Source organism: Staurois parvus, unplaced genomic scaffold, assembly GCF_062004578.1.
Source record: "Staurois parvus isolate SC_StPar_1 unplaced genomic scaffold, SC_StPar_1.0 ptg000177l, whole genome shotgun sequence".
Lineage (NCBI taxonomy): Eukaryota > Metazoa > Chordata > Amphibia > Anura > Ranidae > Staurois > Staurois parvus.
This window is the reverse complement of record NW_028317973.1, coordinates 2724789-2745452: the sequence shown is the minus strand read 5'-3', so window position 1 is coordinate 2745452 and position 20664 is coordinate 2724789. Positions and strand designations below refer to the sequence as shown.

General features: G+C 39.0%; 1 protein-coding gene across 3 annotated transcripts in view; it reads left to right on the top strand.

Moving 5' to 3' along the window:
- Positions 1-20664, top strand: part of CDH23 (cadherin related 23) — a 1300862-nt gene that overhangs the window by 1210918 nt on the left and 69280 nt on the right. For 2 of the 3 annotated variants that reach the window (XM_089677099.1, XM_089677097.1), the window contains exons 44-45: positions 10396-10521; positions 13932-14135. The exons of the other annotated variant lie outside the window; for it this stretch is intronic. In XM_089677099.1, coding sequence (XP_089533225.1) covers positions 10396-10521; positions 13932-14135 — 330 coding nt within the window. The remainder of the gene's footprint in view (positions 1-10395; positions 10522-13931; positions 14136-20664) is intronic. 3 annotated transcript variants of the gene reach the window in all.

Genomic DNA, 20664 nt, shown 5'->3' with positions numbered 1-20664 from the left:
GCTGATACAGGGAATATCTGATTGCCTCTCGAGGGATCAGGAAAGAATTTCTTCTCCCTGCTGGAGCAAATTAGATCATGCTATGTTCTGGGTTTTTTGCCTTCCTTTGGATCAACTGTGGATATAGGATTGTGTAAAATAGATTGTATATTTTTTCTTTTTATTGGTGGAACTAGATGGACTTGGTTGTAGCTGTGTTACTGGTAATTTTCTTTTATTCTGTTGTAATCTTCTTTATGATGCTGTATCTTGCACTTATTTGATGTAGCAAGCTATGACTGGGAAACTGGACCCAAAACATGTTAGAAATTCTGTATATAGCCCTACATTACACACAGTTCACAGTCCATATGTGTTTATCTGCTTCACTGCAACATGGAAACAGGAAACTTTATGCATAGAATACATGAACACTGTATTACAACAGTTATCTTAAGCATGATACATATTTAGAAATGAGAGAAAATGCTTGCATGCAACAGAGGTCTGCAGATTAGTAATGGTAAGTTTTACTAAAAACTGTAAAAACTTTATGACAATTAAGTGCTCATGTACACTGCAGCTGATAAACTCACGTTTAGGAACTGTTCAGCGTTTTTTTCAGCAGCCCCTGAACTCACCCTAATGTTTTCCTATGTGTCCATGTACACATCTTTATTTACAGTCATTTACAGGCATTTGAGTTTACAGACTTTTTTTGAACGCAGAAAACTTGCGTTCAGCAGTCGATTTTATCAGCATTTCAAACGCAAAATGCTTGTAAACGTGGCTAAACGGCTGAATCGCGTTTATAAGCATTTGCGTTTGAAAAAAGAGTTTTTAACTCTTCCAGTTCCCGATGCTGTCCAGAGCCATTTTTCATCACAACAAATGCATGCAAAGCATATTCAAGGTACTCAAATGGACAAAACACTGAACACAGTATGTTCCTACCAAGCTTGTCATGCATTGTAATGACCAATTCACACCTCAGACCTCTCCCACCCTTGGAAACAAAAGATATGTTAATGACCATTCACACCTCAAAGTCCTCATGAAGACCCCCTGCCAGGTGACCTTAAGGACTCACTCCACCAGACACCTTTTCCACCCTTTTAAACAAAAGAAATGTTAACAAGCAACTCACACCTAAGCTAATCTCAACACATACTGCTCTTTCTGCTTCTACTCTCTGTATTTCTATGAAACAGTTTGAAATAGTTAATAATGTATCACTTTTCAGTGCATTCTGGGCATTTGGGATGTTCTCCTGTGCTTATCTTTAAAAACGCTTCTAAACACAAACGCGCATAAATGCGGCTAAACATGGTATGCAAACGCGGCTAAACAGACGGTTTTTAACCTACGTTTTCCAGCAGTCAGTTTCCATCGTTCAGAAGTGTCCCGTGTACATGGGGCCTAAGAACTCTTACCTTTTTTCTGCTCGCTAAGATCCCAAATGTTGCAGACAAATTTCATTTGTGTTTGTAATTTTTTTTCTCAGAAATATAGACAGATAATGTAACAATTCTTTCACATGCACACTAGTGTAAGAATTATTATTGATGAAAGATTTCTCTTGCATGAATAGCAGTACATGAACCAGAAAATACAGTGGGGTTGATTTACTAAAGGTAAATAGACTGTGCACTTTGCAAATTGCAGTTGCTCTAGAGCTTAGTAAATGAGGTAAAGCTTCTCTTTACAAATAATACCCAATCATGTGCAAGGAATATAAAAAAAACAGCCTTTTTGCTTGCACATGATTGGATGAAGGAAGTCAGCAGAGCTTCTGCTCATTTGCCGAGCTCTGGAACAACTGCTTTTGCAGAGTGCAACTTCACTTTGCAAAGTGCACAGTCTATTTGCCTTTAGTAAATCATCCCCTGTATGTCCATTAAATGAAAATAACACATGCACTCTTTGGAGTTCATTTACCAAAAGAATAGAGCATATTCACTTTGAAGAGCACATTTTCACTTAGGTTGAATGAGGCAAACATGTTCTGTTTTCGATCAACTAGTCATGTGTTAACAAAAAATCCATATTTTTTTTTAATTATTACTTGCATGTGATTGGGCATTCTTTGTAAAGTGAGTTTTCACTTCACTTCATCCTCATTCACTAAGCAAAGTGAAAATTACATAACTAAACATGTCAATTTACAGTATATATCACCAATCTCAACACCACATCCCATTAACAGAAAATAATTAACCAAAGAAAGAGGTGTCACACCATCCACCATTGAATATGCTTTTACTGGAACAGTACAAAAATGTAATACTATTGATGATGTTAAAGAATATCACTTTGACTTACAGTATGTTTACAAGGTTATAGATAATTGCGTATAGTCTGATGAAGCAGACAGGGTCTGAGAAATGCGTAACAATTAGTCATATCTATGCATTCTGCAAGATAAAGTCTGTTCTACCTATAGAGTGTTCATATTAAATTAGAAATGGCAAAGAGGAAATGTATTTGAATAATACATGATCATTTATATTATTGTGGTATAACCAGTAACAATAATACTTTTTTTCTTTTAGGAAAATTTTCTATGTATATTTTTATGGAATTGTAAATAAAATGTTTAATTTTTGAATTATTGGTCGGGTAAAAGATTATGCTATGGTAACTAGTTGTGACACCTCCAAAGTCCCTTCTATATGTAGTAAGTTTAGTGTTAGCTGAAGAAAAATTAACTTTTCAAAGTTACCCTGCACTATTCCTTTAGTAAATCAACCCCTTTGCGTATGACTCCTTTTAATAAGGATGATAATCTAAAAAGTATTGCACTCACACATCCTTTATATCAGTGTTTCTCAACCTTTTATCAGTCAAGGCACCCTTAAAAATTATGGACAGTCCCAAGGCACCCTTTACAATTATAGAGAGTCTTGAGGCACCCCATTCTAAAATGTGAAAAACTATTCTATTAGTTATGTATAACGTAGCATCCACACATGTAGGACACCCAACATTAGAGGTGATTTATTCTTTCAAAGCACATACATTTTGCACACTGGTACTGACTAGTATTCCAGTGTTTCTCTTCTCCTTCAGTTTTTCTCCATCGCTGAGCTAATGTGACCCCTGCACTAAAGATAGAGGCAGGGGATGATCAAAGTAGGATGCTGTGCAGGCAGCTGACAACCTCCTTATCAACTTATGATATTATTGGCTGTCAGGACACCTGCGGCTAGAAGGTCATAATGGTGCCTGTGTGCCCATAATGAAAACCTGTGGCTTTGTGTAACTAAAAGGCAGGCTTGTTCCACCCACTGGCTTGTATACAAGTTTTGGCCAATTTTTGGACATTTTGCCAAGGCACCCCTGAAGAAATCTCAAGGCACCCCAGGGTGCCTGGGCACCCTGGTTGAGAAATGCTGCTGTAGATAGACATCCTGCTGACACCAACAGTTATGTCTATCAGATTGTATAAGAAATCACCTTCCTATTCAGGCCACTGGCCAAAGAAGAGGTAAACCAGCTCCTGGTGGGACCCAAAGAACGTTTTGTGCTTGTTCCAACTTAGCCTGTGTAGAGGGACTCCCTCTGTTGTTGACATGCCAGGATGTGACCTCCATCTAAGAGAATGTAGACTATAAACTGTGTATTATATTTTAAAGAAGTCAGATGATCTGAGCACCACACAGTATAGATTAATACTGGAAGCTATACAATTTAGCATTATTACCTATTAGTTTCAAATTAATTAAGTGTTCTTGCACGGCAAGACCACTTACTGTTATCTCACATATATATTCTTATTATTATAGCCAAATTTACCACCCTAACTCCACCCACAGTTTTTACACTACATAGATAGTAATATACCGAAACGTGCAGATTGTTCCCGATTGGTGTGCTAGTACTTTGTGGATCGTTTCGCTGAATGGTTTACGAAATATCGACGTTTTTGTGGTGAAATTGGTCCCATAGGAATGAATGGCGGGATGTTCAAAACTAGAGTGGGAGCTGACAAAAGCTAGAGTGTGAGCTGAAAAATCAGGACATGATTTCTAAACTGCCATCACTCCTTCATTTTCAAGCCCACCTACACAAATTGTATATCAAAACGTTCAGCTATCCCTTCTGCCACTAAAAATGTCCACGGCTAAGCCATAGTCCTGATAGTTTTCACAATATGACCATTTGTTTGCAACTCACGCCACCCATTGACATTCATTGAATCTCCACTCTAGCCACCTCAAATTTGAAGGGCAATTTCTAAACTGCGACTGTGCCTTCATTTTTAATATTTCAGAGACATACTATGCGTTAAAATGTAGGTCTGGGTCTTGTGATTCTCACATTATAAAGCTATTTGGTGTATGATTTAGAATTTTTAAACTACAACCATTTGAAGATGGCAACCACCAGTGAAGTGAGCAAGTTGGAGCAGTTTGTTTTTAACCGCTCTTCTCTGCCCTTGCTGTAGAGTGAGTTGCCATAGGAACCCAGGTGTGTGAGCAGGCAGCAGAGTGACAAAAGCAGCAGAGTCACAAGAGTGTGAGTTGTAGACTACTGGTGGAGGCAAGAACACTTCACACAATTTCCCCAGAAATTGTAGCTTTTCTAGTTAGGTTTACTTTTACATTTACACAAAAAAGAAAGTACAAGGTGTAAGAAATTTTGCAACATTAAAACTAAGAGCAGAGATTATTGTGTCCCATCCCTTCTTTTCTGAAATCAATATGGACTAACGGTGTTTGTCAGTATGTATATATAGCAGAGGATTTATTTAGCACCAACAGTGTGTGCAGGGCTTTACAATCTAAAGGGAAACAGTACAATAAAATACAAGAGGGTTAAGAGGGTGGTCGTTTCTGTCAATCAAAAATTTCTTGATTAACAGTGCTTGGTCACCTCCTTTATTAATTTTACAATTCAAATTTTCACCTAGTTTACAGCTTGCCGGCTACAGTGCGGGCCGGCTGAACAAAACCGCGTATATATATCTTCCTGGAGGGGGCGTTCTCATGCGCCCACCTACCCATGCTGTCACTGGCTTTTTATGTGCCGATCAATGGGTCCTGGCCAATGATTCATGACCGAGACCTGCCGATTGTCTGAGCAAGTGACAGGAGAGAGATCTTGAGATGTGCAAGGGAGACAAAAACAGTCACAACCCTTAGTAAAACAGCACACAGTTAACCGTTTGATTGCCCAGATGTTAACCCTGTCTTTGCCAGTGTCATCAGTACAGTGTCAGTGGCATTTTTTAGCACGGATCACTGTATCAGTGTCACAGGTGATGTCAGTGTCAGTTAGCCAGTGTCAGAATGCCAGCCGTCCTGACAGTTGCAGATGGGAACTTTTTAAAGCTGTATAGGCTCATGTCTGGTCTTAATGCATGTGAGTGGCTTTCTATTTTTATGTTTTTTTAAATACAATAACAGTGAGCACTGTATAGGGTATGATTGTCTTTTAACATGTAAATACACACTAAATTGTCCATCCATACACCCACCTGAGGTGCTGAGGTTCTCCAAGAGCCAGAGTCCTTACTGATTAAGAAGGAAAGGAGTCCTTTTTAGTGTTGGAAGTCAATACAGTGAGGTGAGAGTTTGCCCAAAAGGGATTCACCGTGATGGAGATACTTTCTACTTGCACACTTTTGTAGCACTTACCTAGGAGTGATATACAGTATATCACAAGTTGTATGGGGCTACCACATTCACAATTATATGTACTTTACTGTTTTTTTGTTTATTATTCATTGACAGTTTTCTGATTATTTGATGATTGCTAAAAACACATACAACATTCATTCATATAAAGTTTGCAGACAGTGGTTATTACTCATAGATAAACTATTGGTGATAGTGCAGCAGTCATTTATATTTTTTATCATTTATTTTATTTATTTATTACAGCTACTTATATAGTGCCGTCAATTTACACAGCGCTTTATATATATATTGTACATTCACATCAGTCCCTAACCCTCAAGGGGTGTACAATCTAAGGTCCCTAACTCACATTCATACATACACATACTAGGGACAATTTAGACAGGAGCCAATTAATCTACCAGCATATCTTTGGAGTGTGGAAGGAAACCCACACAGGGACAGGAGGAACATGCAAACTCCAGGCAGCTGCTGCTGTAATTGGGATTCGAAACAACGACCCTAGTACTGCCAGGTGGAAGTGCTAACCATTTAGCCACTGTGCTGCCCTATGAATATAACTAAACAAAATTCTTGAATTAATTAATGCATATGAAACTAAACAGAAATGTCTGGTGTTCAAGTCTACCCTCCACACTTCTCTTCTGCACACTCTGGGGGAGATTTACTAAAACTGGTTCACTCAGATTCCTGTGCACTTCTGCATGGTAGCCAATCACCTTCTATCCTCAGCTTGTTAAATTAAGCGTTAGTATAAAACCTGTAAGCTGATTGGTTTCCATGCAGAAGTGCACGAGATTCTGAGTGAACCAGCTTTAGTAAATAAACCCCCACTGTCTGCTGTCATGCCCTCTGCATTCCTTTGCTGCACATGTTGCCCATTCTCACCCTCTGCAGTCCTCTCCAGAATATATTACTCGCCATCATTTCCCCCCAAACACTCCTCTCCTGCACATACTGTCTGTTATCATACCCTCCGCACTAAGGGTGACCATATACAGTACATGACAATTTGTTTGTAAAGTATTTGTACAATCTTATTTACCTTTACCAAAAGTATGTAATATTAGGACAAACTCAAACAATCCATTTATTTGTATCCAGACACTCAAACGTTTGCACTACATTGATAGGTAGGGGTCGATCGATGTAAAGGAGATTGTAAAATTAGAGTGTATGGTCAGTTTAAGACATTTCTCCAGTATTGTTTGTAATACCTGTAACCTTGCCTGTTCTGGGATGGACATACATTTGCTAGTTCATTATAATGTTTTAGGACAATGTCAACACAGCTCTGACCTAATGGCTTACGTGTTTTAAGTTTGAGTGTATTTCCTCTACATTACCCAAAGAAGACATTTTTAGGAAGTTGTGTGAGAGAGAGACACTTGTTTGCCTTTCTTAGTATTTTACAGCTATAAGGTTTAAATGAGGATTTAGAAGTACACATTTTGTTTTGAGTTTCAGTCCCAGCTGTTTTTATTTTGTTTTCAGTTCTTCTTACAAGTTTCTTTTTTTTTTGCTTAGATTTGTTTTCTTTTTATGAGATTATTAGCTATAATATTTTTTACTAAAATATGTTAATATACTATAATATTATATACCGCTACACCCTTAGGAGCCGCATGTTAGGATGGGTCCTCTGTTGACACACTGGGGTTTATTTACTAAAGCTGGAGAGTCCAAAATCAGACTCCCTTCTGCATAGAAACCAATCAGCTTCTAACCTCAGCTTGTTCAGTGAAGCTTTGGCAATGAAACCTGGAAGCTGATTGGTTTCTATGCAGAAGTGAGTATGATTTTGCACTCTCCAGCTTTAGTAAATAAACCCCACTGTGTTGAGTGTACAAAGCATGCAATATCACAGAAAATCACTGAAATTAATAATTCGTACTCAGTAGTAGTACTATAGTATAACAAAGAAATGGACACTGAACCAGTTAGTAAAGGCAAACTTAATATGTTGTCACATGATATGGTTTGTAATGAAGTAAGCATAGAAATCGGTTAATATTAGTAATAACAAAATTTAGCATACAATATGATTAGTGGTAAAGACTAGGCATAAGATGAGGAAGTTCACCTAGATGACATCAGTGAGCAGTAATAAAGCTTGATTTACCAAACACAGGCACTATACTGGCAAAGTGCATTAATCGCGACTATGCTAATCCTAGATTCACTGGATGTGCACTGTCCATAGAAATGAAAGCAAGGGGAGAAGGTAACAAAGGGGGCTTGCAGGATCTATTTATGGAGGGGGGGGCAACCCTTTATGCTGTTCTTCTGCCAGCTAATGTTGGGACCCTTTAAGAAGCATTGGTGCACTTAACGACAGTTTAAATAAACCAGCATGCAGTATAGGTGTAGTAGAAATGCAGCAAAGGTCAGGTATACTCAGTGTTGTGCCTCTAGTAACTCAGCCCCTGCTAGCAGTCTGACAGTGGTCAGTGTCTTCTCACCAATCCCTGTGGTGTGGCTGTGACCTTTCACTGTAGGAAGGGGGGCTCTCTCAATCTCTCCACCAAATTCCTCTGGAGATTCAGTAGTGGGAAGTTAAGGGTGAGAGAATGCTCTGGTCTTCTTGCGACAATGGTGCACATATGATTGTTGCGGAATTTGCTGCGCTGCCTTGGGTGTCTCTGCTTGTCTAGCCTCTCAACAGTCTGGTCAGTATGCAGCAGACGTGCTGTCCTCAGTTCCCTTGGCACCAAGAGAGAGAGAGCCTTGCTGAACAGTCTCAGAAAAGCAATTCAACCTCCTCCTCCTTGAGCCATTGTCTCTTTGGAATTATAGTGCAAAGCATCCATAAGCTCCACAATATGGCATACTTCCTGGACTTCAAATCCTATGATACTCAGCATTCTGCATAGGAATACATAGTCTTTTCCGGTTATAGTTCTCTCTCTGCTGACTGGAGGGCATAGTGCAACACAGCATTCAGCAGAAGAGTAGAAAGTGAAAGTAAACTGATTGTGAAGAAGGAAATGTCTCCTCCATGTTACTGTAGTCCAGCACCTGGCTTTAATTGGAGTAGCAGTAGAGATGAGTATGTCTCAAAACTGTGAAACAGCTAAATGTGACCCATGTCTGCTACGTTCCCTCCGTCCTAATGCTGCAACAGTCACTGTCATTGATTTACTAAAGCTATAGAGTGAATAATCTGGTGCTGCTGTGCTTGGTAGCAAAAACTTCCACGAAAAAAAAAAGAAGGAAGCTGATTGGTTACTATAATGAGTTGCACCAAATTTTGCATTCTCCGGTTTTGTAACTCAACCCCATTGCCATAAGATCTAGAATTCTAGCAATACAGATGGAGATCCTTTGCACTGAGGTGGAATATGAGTTAGGGTCAGCCCAGGAGTGGCACCTGAACTGGCATTTTGCAATCACAGTGATTGTGCTGCGATCACAAAACGCTCAGTTGTGAATGGAGCCACCCTGGCACACACATATGCTATTCTGGAATTGTTTTGAAATTCACATATTCGCATGACAGGCTAGATATTTTTTGTTCCTATTGAGTAGGTTCACACAGATGCACTTCACTTGCATTGTGTTTTGAGTGCCACTATGAAAAGGGTGCTGTGCAAGTTTGTAAAGGTGTGTTCCAGACTTGCAAGTGATAGAGTAGAGTGGCATGTGGAGATAAGTGTATCTCCTAGGATTGCTATTGACAGGAGTTTTGGCATTGAAGTCTATGAGAGGCATTTTCGCATTGAAGACTATGGGAGGCATTTTCCCATTAAAGTCTATGGAAGGAGTTTTCCCATTGAAGTATATGGGAGGTGTTTTCCCATTGAAGTCTATGGGAGGTGTTTTCCCATTGAAGTCTATTGGAGGTGTTTTCCCATTGAAGTCTATAGGAGGTGTTTTCACATTGAAGTCTATGGGAGGGGTTTTCCCATTGAAGTCTATGGGAGGGGTTTTCCCATTGAAGTCTACGGGTGGCATTTTCCCATTGAAGTCTATGGGAGGCGTTTTCCCATTGAAGTCTATGGGAGGCGTTTTCCCATTGAAGTCTATGGGAGGCGTTTTCCCATTGAAGTCTATGGGAGGTATTTTCCCATAGAAGTCTGTGGGAGACGGTTTCTCATTGAAATCTATGGGAGGCATTTTTGCATTGAAGTCTATGGGATGTGTTTTCACATTGAAGTCTATAGGAGTCACAATTTCCCATTGAAGTTTATGGGGCGCAATTTCCCATTGAAGTCAATGGGAGGTAGTGTGCTAACCCAGGACCCAATTTCTAGAAGCTATGGAAACCTGGTACCTGGAATTTGTCAGGCCCTGCCTTATATTGACTAATGTAAGTACAATACATTTTGTATTATCAGTTTTATTAAAAAGGATTCATACACAACACATGAATTTAAAAAATTCCAAGGTTCTTGGAAGCATTCTAACATTGCTATCACTGTATTCAGATTTGTACTATGAAGACCTATAATGGCTTTGACTATATTTGTCATTAGTATTTAACTTTGATATTGTTTTACAGATGCCTCGTGTATAGACAAACTAACCACTGTGCCTTTTCTTTTCTTCAGGATTTTAGGACTATGAGGGTCTATTCAGTCTGCTAGGGCTGCAACAGCCTGAGCCATCGCTAAACATGTGTCACATGGTCTCATCTTGTCTCATTCATTTGCTGATGTTTGTCACAGAAAGTTGTGTGATATGTTGGGAACGGGAAGGGATCTGGGAGAGGGCTATCATTAGAAAGTCATTAACTAATGCATTTTAAGATTTCTGACTCTCATGTTTAATCTAGGAACATCCATCATTGTTCTCAATGGGCCTATTCTAGCTATAGATAATGACTTAGGAGCAAATGCTGTGGTTTCATATCGACATCTTGGTCCCCAGATGGATTTGTTTACCATAAACAGCAGCACAGGTATGACTCACTTTAATTAACATAAAATTGATATTATTTGATGGCACCTAAAGGCATAGGAACATTAATATGCTCTTTCCTTAAATGTGACTGATACAGAAAATTGTGTATACTGAATATAGCTTAATAGTACCCTGTACAGCTAAAGTGTATATATAACCAAAACTTTTTTTCTTTTAGTTTTGGATTGAATAGGAAAATAGAATCCCTGTCAGGTTTTTTTTTCCTCTAGTGGGAAAAGTTTTGACTATACATATATTGTAACAGTTTCATCTTTCCCTTTTCTCCTTTATATTTGCTAAATCTTTTGAGTTTAATTATTTCGGCCTTGCCTACAAAAATGTCAAATTACCCAAAACTTATACCCCAGGATACCCTATTTTTAGCAGAGGTCTAGGAGATGGTTTCCAAGTTATACAAAGCAGTGGAGTTTTTGATAAATATAAGCAATGACAATTTTTTTCACCAGATTTTTGTCAGCTTCATGTTTTTAGTGATAAAAAATAAACAAAAATAAAATTAGAATTAAATTGTTCCTAAATCCAGGACCCTGCATTCACTATATCTGGTCTCTCACATGACACAGAACATGAAAATGCAATTATTTTAGTAAATATAAAATGCTGAATACCTTTTCTCATCAGCAGTTAAAGCAGTGTTGTGACTTCTATCAGTGTCCAGCCGAGCACTGGTTACAGCTTGTAGGAATTTTCATTCCCCTGTAGGAAGATGCAGGACCCCTGACCTCTGTCTGAATAGTGCTGATTGGTCCTGTGCTGATCACATGTACTCTCCCAAGAAAAAAAAAAACTCTCTAGCATTACACACCAAACTGAGCATGTGCAGCTTGCCCCTGAGTCTCTGTTCTATCAGGAGATATTTAGGAGACATTGGAAGGAGGAGAGGATCAGAGAAGACTGGATCAAACATCCTTTTTACACAGTTGGATGATTAACCCCTTAGGTTTCACAGTAAGTATAACAAGCCTGCTTTACAGCATGTACAGACTGATTTTACTGTTGTGGGTTTAGTGACGAAAACAATGACAAAAATAAATTCTAATTTTTAGTTAGTCTCCTAAATCTCTTAGTACATTTTAGTTGACTAAAATAGAATGGTTTAGGTAAATTGTAATGTGTTATTTAACCCTTTCCTGCCCAGCCTATAGTAAAATGATGTCTGGCCAGGATTTTCATCGATCCAGGTGGACGTCATATGACGTCCTCCCAGATCGCTGCCTTGCGCGTGCCCCTGGGGCCACACTGCAGCTGGATCTGTTACCGGTCTTGTCCATCGGAAACAGCCGATCACAGATTTGTGCACCAGCTGTAAACTTTACCATATGACCACTGTGACCAATCGCAGTAGGTCACATGACAATTTTAAACATTGGATAGCTTCTTTTTATGCCATCCATTGTATACAATTGTGTTGCTAGCGGTGATTGGTCACAGTGATCACATGGTACAGACTGAATCAATCACAGCCCATCTGTGTCATGTGATTAGCTGTGGCCAATCATAGCTAATTACAACAGAAGAAACTGAATGAATCAATTTCATTCAGTACAATCACAATGTGTAAAAAAAAAAAAATACTGATCACTTCCCCAGAGTAGTACAATGTTACTATATTGCTCTGGTCAAAGTGTGTTATAAAAAAAAAGAAAGAAAAAGAAATTGAAAAAAAATTATTTATTTTTTCTGTCCCTGATCACCACCACGCCAGTTCTATGATGACGCTGTACTGCACCGGTGTACAAAATGCTAACAATTTCATATGGGTACAGTGTTGTATGACCACGCAATTGTCATTCAAAGTGCGACAGTGCTGAAAGCTGAAAATTGGCCTGGGCAGGAAGGGGGTAAAAGTGCCCTGTATTGAAGTGGTTAAGCATTTCTCTAGAAAGTCCAAACTCATTAAATACTCCTACAGTAAAAATCTAATAACATGTTATTATTTATGGTATTAAGGTTTGAACATGCACTACAGGCACAGATTTAGCCATTGTGATATATAACATCTTTATAAATAAAACCAATTTCATAAACAATCAAAAATATTGCTTTTTGACAAACAGAAGTGCAGCTTTACCATATGTAAAAAAAAAAAAACCTAAATTCTATTGGCTGTAATGCCAGGATGCAAGTGAAGATGGGGAAGTAAATGGGAGTGAGGGAGTGCACAGAGTGCATTATACTTTGGGGATGGGGAGGTGACCGACAAGAGGAGTTGGGGAAGTAAATGGGAGTGAAGGACTGCACAGGACAGAGAACTGGAGGATCTGTGGAGGCTGTTATTACGCTAAAAATTGCTGCCTTGCTCACCACATCACATCCAGACAGACACAAAACTGACGGAAGAGTTTCTCTTCTGTGGTTTGCAGGGCATTGTTCCAGAACTCCCAGGCAGCAAGCAGGCAGAGGGAGCTTGTGTCTCTCAGCCAATACAGCTTTCCAATAGAGTACTGCAGATTTTAGTTGACTAAAATGTACTGGAGATTTTAGTTGATTAAAATACAACTAAAACAATTCAGATGACTAAAATCTGAGTATAACTAAAATGGCATTTTATTCAAAAGACTCTGACTAAAACAAAATCAAAATATGATGTCAAAATTAACAGTTTATATAAGCTCTTGCTGCTGAATCACTAACAGTAAATCAGTGAAACTAAAAGGTGGTAGGCTAATAAGACCACCTAACACAATTCTAACAGATATCTAGACCTTCATGTGGTAGGTTTTGTGCAGAAACTAAAAGACTACTGTATGTCATAGGTGGGGGAAATAAAAGAGGTTGTAGAAGAACTAAATGGAATCTACTAGAAAGATATTGTGATGACGTAAAGATATAACTAACAGGAAATACAATATATTACCTGGTCATTATTCGAGGATGTTTTCAAATATGGTCTGTGGAGGACATTGCAGAGAAGAAACCTTGATTGTGTAGAGAAAACCATTTAACCCATGGCCTCCTCTAGAGTAAAGCATAAAATAATAATTTCATTGTTATAGCACTACAACTTAGTCCACTAGAGCAACGAGGTCCAATAGAATAGAGCAATAAAGTCCAATAGAGGTCTCACACTATATTTCCTTGTAGCCCTGTATCCCTACATGTCTCACCAGATCTATTACATTACTGAGAGCAGCGGGTCTTCTCTGGTGCCTATCCAACAGTACAGACATTTGTAGACACCGAGAACAGCTGCTGTAACAGAAAAAGTAGAAATAAAGGTTATTAGACTGTTTGACTAAATACATATTTTTTATGATTGGAGTTACACTTTACTATTGAAGTATTCATTATATTGGATATGTCAATAATATTAATAAATGTGTAATTGAATTGCATATTCGAATATTTGATTTTGTAAGTGTCATTGACCATTGTATTGTTTTTTAGGTGTTATAGCTGTGAAAACAGGCAGAAATATAGACAGAGAAGCTTTCTCTGTTCCTGTGCTGAATCTAACGCTTGTGGCAGAAGATATTGGAAAGTTAAATAGTACAGCCTCACTTGTCTTGACAATACTGGATGCCAATGACAACAGACCCATCTTCAGCCCACAAAGTGTTAGTGCACGACTTCGGGAAAATAGTCCTCCAGGTAAGATATTCTGTCATCTTTGAATTACTAATACATATTAGCCACCTGACTTGTGATGATGCGAACAGATGGCCTATTTTTGTGATTTACATGACTAAATGTGGCCTAATATAGGAAGATATTATTGTAAAATGCAGTGGATCATACCACAGTTGCTTTGTTGTGGCCCATAGTCTCACTGGGAGCCTGCCATTTGTAGCACAAGAGATGTGGTTAGATATTTTTGCCTTGTTCTTATTTGTCTCAGCTGATCTAATAAGCACCAAACAGTGGCTGTGCGTACAAAGTGGTCTAGTTATAAAACATTTGTTTCAGGTTTTTGACATTTGTGGAAACACTGTATGTTTTTTTAATAGATTAACTCCTAATGTCAATAGACCACAAAGTGTGTCACAAATTTTTGTGATGCCAGTGATCAGATTCCCATGAACGTGGGCAAATTAAAGCCTAATTCTTGGTACCTCTAAATCAACCCCGCCTGTAGCCTCCACATGTAGTATTTATTGCATTTATTTTCAAATATCTGTTCCAAAATCCCTAGGGTGGTTACATGATGCTACAGGATCCTCTTCTCATTTATCTTTTCCCTGGGCTGGGCAGTTATCTGTGATGCATAGAGTTGCAGTGATGTGATGACATCAGTTACGCTTTCTGCACCCAATACACAGTGAGTGTAGGGTGCCATGGTGATGTCCTCAATAATTTGGATTGAGAAGAGGTACTTCAAGGGTGCCTCCAGACTGAAAGTGAGTATTGCAGCCTGAGCTGTTTTTTTAACACTGGCTGGGGAACATTTTTAGGAACCAAATCAGCCCCTGGAGTTGTACTTTACGGCAGGCTGTAAACTGGCAACAAATTGTGTTCATTTTTGGTATGGCAATCTGCCACCTTCCTTATTTTTAATCTTGCAGAATTTTTAGAGATATTTGGAAATTTTTTTGCATGTATATAATTTTAGGGAGCCAAAGTCATAAGCACAGATCATGCTCTATTGAAGGGGCTAGACACCCCAAAACACATGAGTAGCTTTATTAGTACATCAGGCCTACTGCTGGAACATTACTTTTTATACAAGCAGGTCTCCATACTAGCCATCCCCAAGTCTTATTTGCATTGTGACCCTCTCAGGCCAACCAAAATAGGGTTGAGCATTTCTTCTATTCTCTTTGTCATCAAGGATTAGTTGTATGGAATTGAGATAAGCCTGATACATGTTGTGACACTGTAAGTGCAATATATGTTTACTTTATTCTTTTAGCAAACATGCTTCTGTTCCATCTGATTTTGCTGTTAATCAAACCTTGTCTTGCTGTTCTTTACCTAAGATAAGCCTGCAAGATATGTATCTCCCTCCTCCACGGGCAGGCTGATTCTACTCAATTTGATTGTTGTACAACTTGGGTTCAACCAGCCTGTCAGATTTTTCATGTGCTTATTGCCAGCAGCTATAGCCGCTAGAAATAACCACTATGTTTTCCTGGCAGGGACTGCTCTCCTCCGTACCCCCCTCTGGGAAAACACATTGGCTCTGCAGGAGGGATTCCCACATCAACACTGACTGTGTTGATGGGGGAATCAAGCAATTTGTTGCAGGAAAGAAAATCGCATCATCTATGGCCCACCTTTAGAAGAAGGTGTGACGGAACTAGAAGTGTCTCAAACTGATCTGAAATGCAAGCTGAATAAATATAAACGCACATATTTTTTTCTTTGATAATTAGTGTGATAAAACAGAGAGCATTCTTTTGTAAACTATTACACAAATGAAAGTAAATCAACCTATAAAAAAAGGGAGGATTGGTCTAAAACAAAGTTGTGTAATTGCTTAAACCAAAAATGTGTAATGCATTGGAAAATGCCTCTGTTCTCCTTTATGGTAGCTGTTGTATTATTCATGGTTTCCTTGTTATGACCTTACATTTATTTCACAAAAAAAGCATTCCAATGCCATCTTCTCTGAGGTTCTTTGAAACTATGCAAGCAATATATGTAAAGAAAAGAAACTGCTGAGATATGATTGTTTCCAGGTAGAACATTTATTTGTAAATCTGTTTTGATCTATTTTGTGGTGTTTTCCTGTGAGAATAATGGCTTTACACAGTCTTAGTGGGGTCCTTAGATTATTTCTTTCAATGCACATTATTCTTGGAAGAGAACATTATGTACAGCATTTAACCTCCACTGCATGCAAAGGATCAGGTTGAGATTCCCGCTGTTGCCTTTTTATACTGAATTGATGGCTGTCCTAATGATTTGTTTGTGTAAGCATCTGCCTGTTCCCAAGAGAATAAAACTTCAAAATAATCTCCTAAAATGAGTAGATCCTTTATCTACAATGGTCCCTTATATTTCCCAGAAGTCATGGTAAAAATACAAAAAAAGAAAAACACTTTGCACAATAACATTACTTTCTTACATGTTTTTTTGAGATGTATCCAATAAACACAACCTACATAATTTTTTCATGAACTCTCTCTTTCAGCAATGTCTTTTGTATTATATTTTGCTTGTGTGGGTGATGTACTAGAGCCATTTAGCCATTGAGAGCACCTTGAAGGTACTCCTTAAGTACTTTAGAGTTGAGGCTAAAGTACACATCTCATGTTTTGTTTGAAAAGGGACCTTTTCTATTGTAATAAAACAATTCCTTTAAGTGCAGTTTTCATTTAAAATCCTAAATAGGCTGAAGTTAAATCTCCGTAGAAGAGTGGATGTTATGTTTTAGGGTTAAAATTTGTTTTTTTTTTCAAAACTTGGTCTTTACGTGGTAGGGATGGTTTCCTGTGGTCCAAAGAAAGTGTACCTGGTTATGTGTACCATGGTTCCTTAGTGATTGCTAGGCATGGTGAAAGGATAGTGTTCTTAGAGAACATTGCTTATGACACCTTTTCGCAACTCCCAGCAACAGCTTCCTTTGTGGCTCTCTAAATTTCCACACATAACATCTCGGAGAAGCAAAGAATTCTATACCTGACTTTGCTCTGTCAAACATTTTAAGCAAAGTTCTGAACAAGGAGTAGACAGTTATATCATGCCCAGCATGTGTCACACACTGCGGATTCCACTCTGATAGATGCATGAATGATAAAGTATCTCCAGCCAGGGCTGCCATCCTAATACATTTTATTGGTACTCACCTAGGGGGGAAATGAACCTCCATCCCCTTGCCCTGTCTTCCCCTGCTTCTTATGCCAGAGACACTACAAGAAGAGGAAATCTAAACAAAGTCAGGGGAATCCCACAGTGACAACTGTAAAATCACTTTCTGCCTTGGTAAGAATGGTCACCAGGACAAACAGAGAGGTTGAATCTGCCTTGGGAGGACAGACAGCAATAAAAACGTATAAGGGTTTCCAGTCCTCTTCTACCGTAGCACTATCCCCGTAGGAGCCACTAGTTAAGCTGGGGCACCTGTCCTTTGCCTCGACTTCCATGAGGACTTCAGCCCTCACCCTTTCCTGATCTTGGATAAGGGTCTGGTATGGATACTGGGGGGACCCCCACACAGTTTTTTAAAAAAGTTTGGTGTGGGGGGTTTCCCTCAAAATCCATACCAGACCTGAAGGGCTTGGTATGGATGGGGGGGACCCCACGATGTTTTTTTTTAAAATTTAATTGCCTGCAATTCTTTTTACATTCAGCTGTCAGTGGGGAATCCCGCTGACAGCTGAAACATTAAAGAATGTTACAATCCCTAAGTTCCTGAATGTCTGGAATCCCTGGGTAGAGTGTTTCCTCCCGCAAAATTTTGATGAATCCCTCCTTCTACCCTGATACACAAGCAACAAATCTTCCGCTTTTTCCTGATACCATCCCTAGCCAGGCAAGCAACCTAATTTCACTCTTCCCCACAAATCAAGGAGCCACCTTCCTCACCACCCTTCTTCCTACCTCCCTCCCTTTTACTTGGTCGTTCCCTGTCTCCCCCTAACTCCCCACGTAGCTCTGGAGAGTCTTTATCCCCACTGAACAAACTCTTTTTGACATGTTATTACCTATTGCTACTATATTTCTTCCTTTACCCCCCCCCCCCCTTTTTTTCCCTTTTTTTTTTTTTTTTTCTCTTATTAATATATTTAACAACATAAGTTATACTACATTGTTATCTTGACTCTTTCTCTCCCTCTTTATTTGAAGACAGTAATACTGTACATACATTTCCCCGATATTCTGTTGTCAATATGCTGTCTATTGACTACAATTATTGTCTTTACCCTTATGTTTTGATACCAATAAAAAGTTTGAACAAGAAACATTAAAGAATGTTTTAGTAGTGAATAAAATACCGCTTAACTTAATAATATAATTCATGCAATATTTTAGTAGCTGTGCAGTATCTTACCGAATACTTGGATGCGGTAAGATACCGCTTAGTAAATTGTCCTGGTTCAAAATTCGCAGTCGAACTTTTGTTAGGTTCAAATGTTTGACCTCAAACCAGACAGGGGGTGTTTGCCCCATCACTACCCAGTATTATAGGTAACAAGTTAAAAATGAAAGTGGATTAAAGCAGTAGTAAACTTGTTTCAGGTACTTTTAATAAAGCTTACCTGTAGGTAAAATGAATATCTCCTAAACATACACAATCCAGTGAGCAGCAGCGGGTGACATCCCCGGGGCATGTGTTCTGAAGGAACGGCATACTCATGCCATCTCTTCAGAGCTCTGTGACATTTCTGTGACTCCCGCGCGCATGTGAGGGAGTAATGTCATCATGACTTGGCAGTCTAACACCAAAACCCTTCAATCCGGAAAGAAGACAGGGTGAAGATGGAAGCCCTGTCAGTAGTGACAGGGCACCGCTGGAGGGCTTTGTTTTATCATAGTTAAGTTTATCATAATGTGATGAATACTAGCATATTAAAACATTGCCTTGCAGGGGGAAATAATTTTTTATTTTATTGAAACACTTTACTACTGCTTTAAAGTGATAGGAAACTCCACTTTTTGTCTTGTACCTACAGATAAGGCTATAATAAGGCTTACCTGTAGGTAGAGTGAACATCTCTTAAATGTGCACTATTTAGGAGATATTCCAATGTGTAGCAGCGCACATCACCGGCGCATGCACACTGCATTCTCAATGGACAGCATGCCGTCCATTGAGAGAGCTGGGCTGCTGCCGTGACTCCCATGTGCATGTGTGGGAGTGATGTCCTTGTGGCTCGGCCATTCAAACGGTTGGAGCCCGTGAACCCGGAAGGAAGATCGGTTGAAGATGGAATCCCTGTCAGTGGTGACAGAGCGCCGTTGGAGGGATCCATTTTTTTATGTAAGTCTGTCATAATGTACTAGTATGCAGTGCATACTAGCATATTATGACATGAGCCTGCAGTGGAACCACTTTGTTTTTTTATTTTTTTTGTGGTTTACTACCACTTTAACAAAGATGATAGCACAGTTTAGCATACAGAGTGATTAGTAATAAGGACTATTAAGCATAAGATGACACTTGGGGGTTGATTTACTAAAGCTGGAGAGTGCAAAATTTGGTGCAACTGTGCATGTTAGCTAATCAGCGTCTAACTTCAGCTTGTTGAGCTTGAGCTGCACCAGATTTTGCACTTTACGACTTTAGTTAATCAACCCATTGGTGTCCAGATCAGCATAAACTGTAGCAAGGTCACCTAAAGTGCAGCAGTGGTGCAGTACTAAAGCTTGATTTACTAAATACAGGAGACTATACTGCTGTAGTGCATTAATGACAACTACGCTAGGCCTAGACTGATTGGATGTGCGCTGTCCATAAAAATGAAAGAAAGGGGAGAAGGGATGAAAAGGGATTTGCAGGGTGGTTTTGCTGGAGGCACAGTCCTTTATGTTGCTCTTCTGCCAGCTACTGTTGGGGCCCTTTAAGAGTGTCAGTGCACTTAACGCCAGTCCCAGTTAACCTGCATAAAGTATAGTGACTGAATAGGTATGGTATATTCTTGGCATTTAGAAGCTTTAAGAAGCGTTTAGACACATTTGGTGTTTTAATTGCTGGTAAACTCTTGTCCTGAATGCAGTTTTTGTGCTTTCAGAGAAATGCCAGTAAACTCAGTTGTGTGTAAACTCCTGTAAACAACTATGTGTATATGGACACATAAGACAGCATAGAGGAGAGTTCAGGGGCTTCAGAAAAAAATGCCCATCTGCTCTAAATGTCAGTTTAGCAGCTGCAGTGTACATGAGAGCTAACGCTGCATAATCACACATGCAATATATAGCTCTCCCTACTATTGTAGATTAGATACCAGCGAGCCAATCCAGCTGGATTCAGAATTCAAGAACCTTGTGTTAGAGGATTATGTAGGGTGCTGCTGTTGACTTCCTTTTGTTCAATAACAAAAAAGTAATTATTTAGTAATAATCTAGTTTATTGTCAAGATTTCTGGGAAACTGTCATGTACAGAAAGGAAAGATAGCATGGATAGCTCAGTATTTGTCTCAACACAGGTTTCCACTCATGTGCAATCACCTAAATTTCACAATTACAATTATTTGGAATTTTAAAAATGTATTAATCTCTAAATATAAAGATAATAAT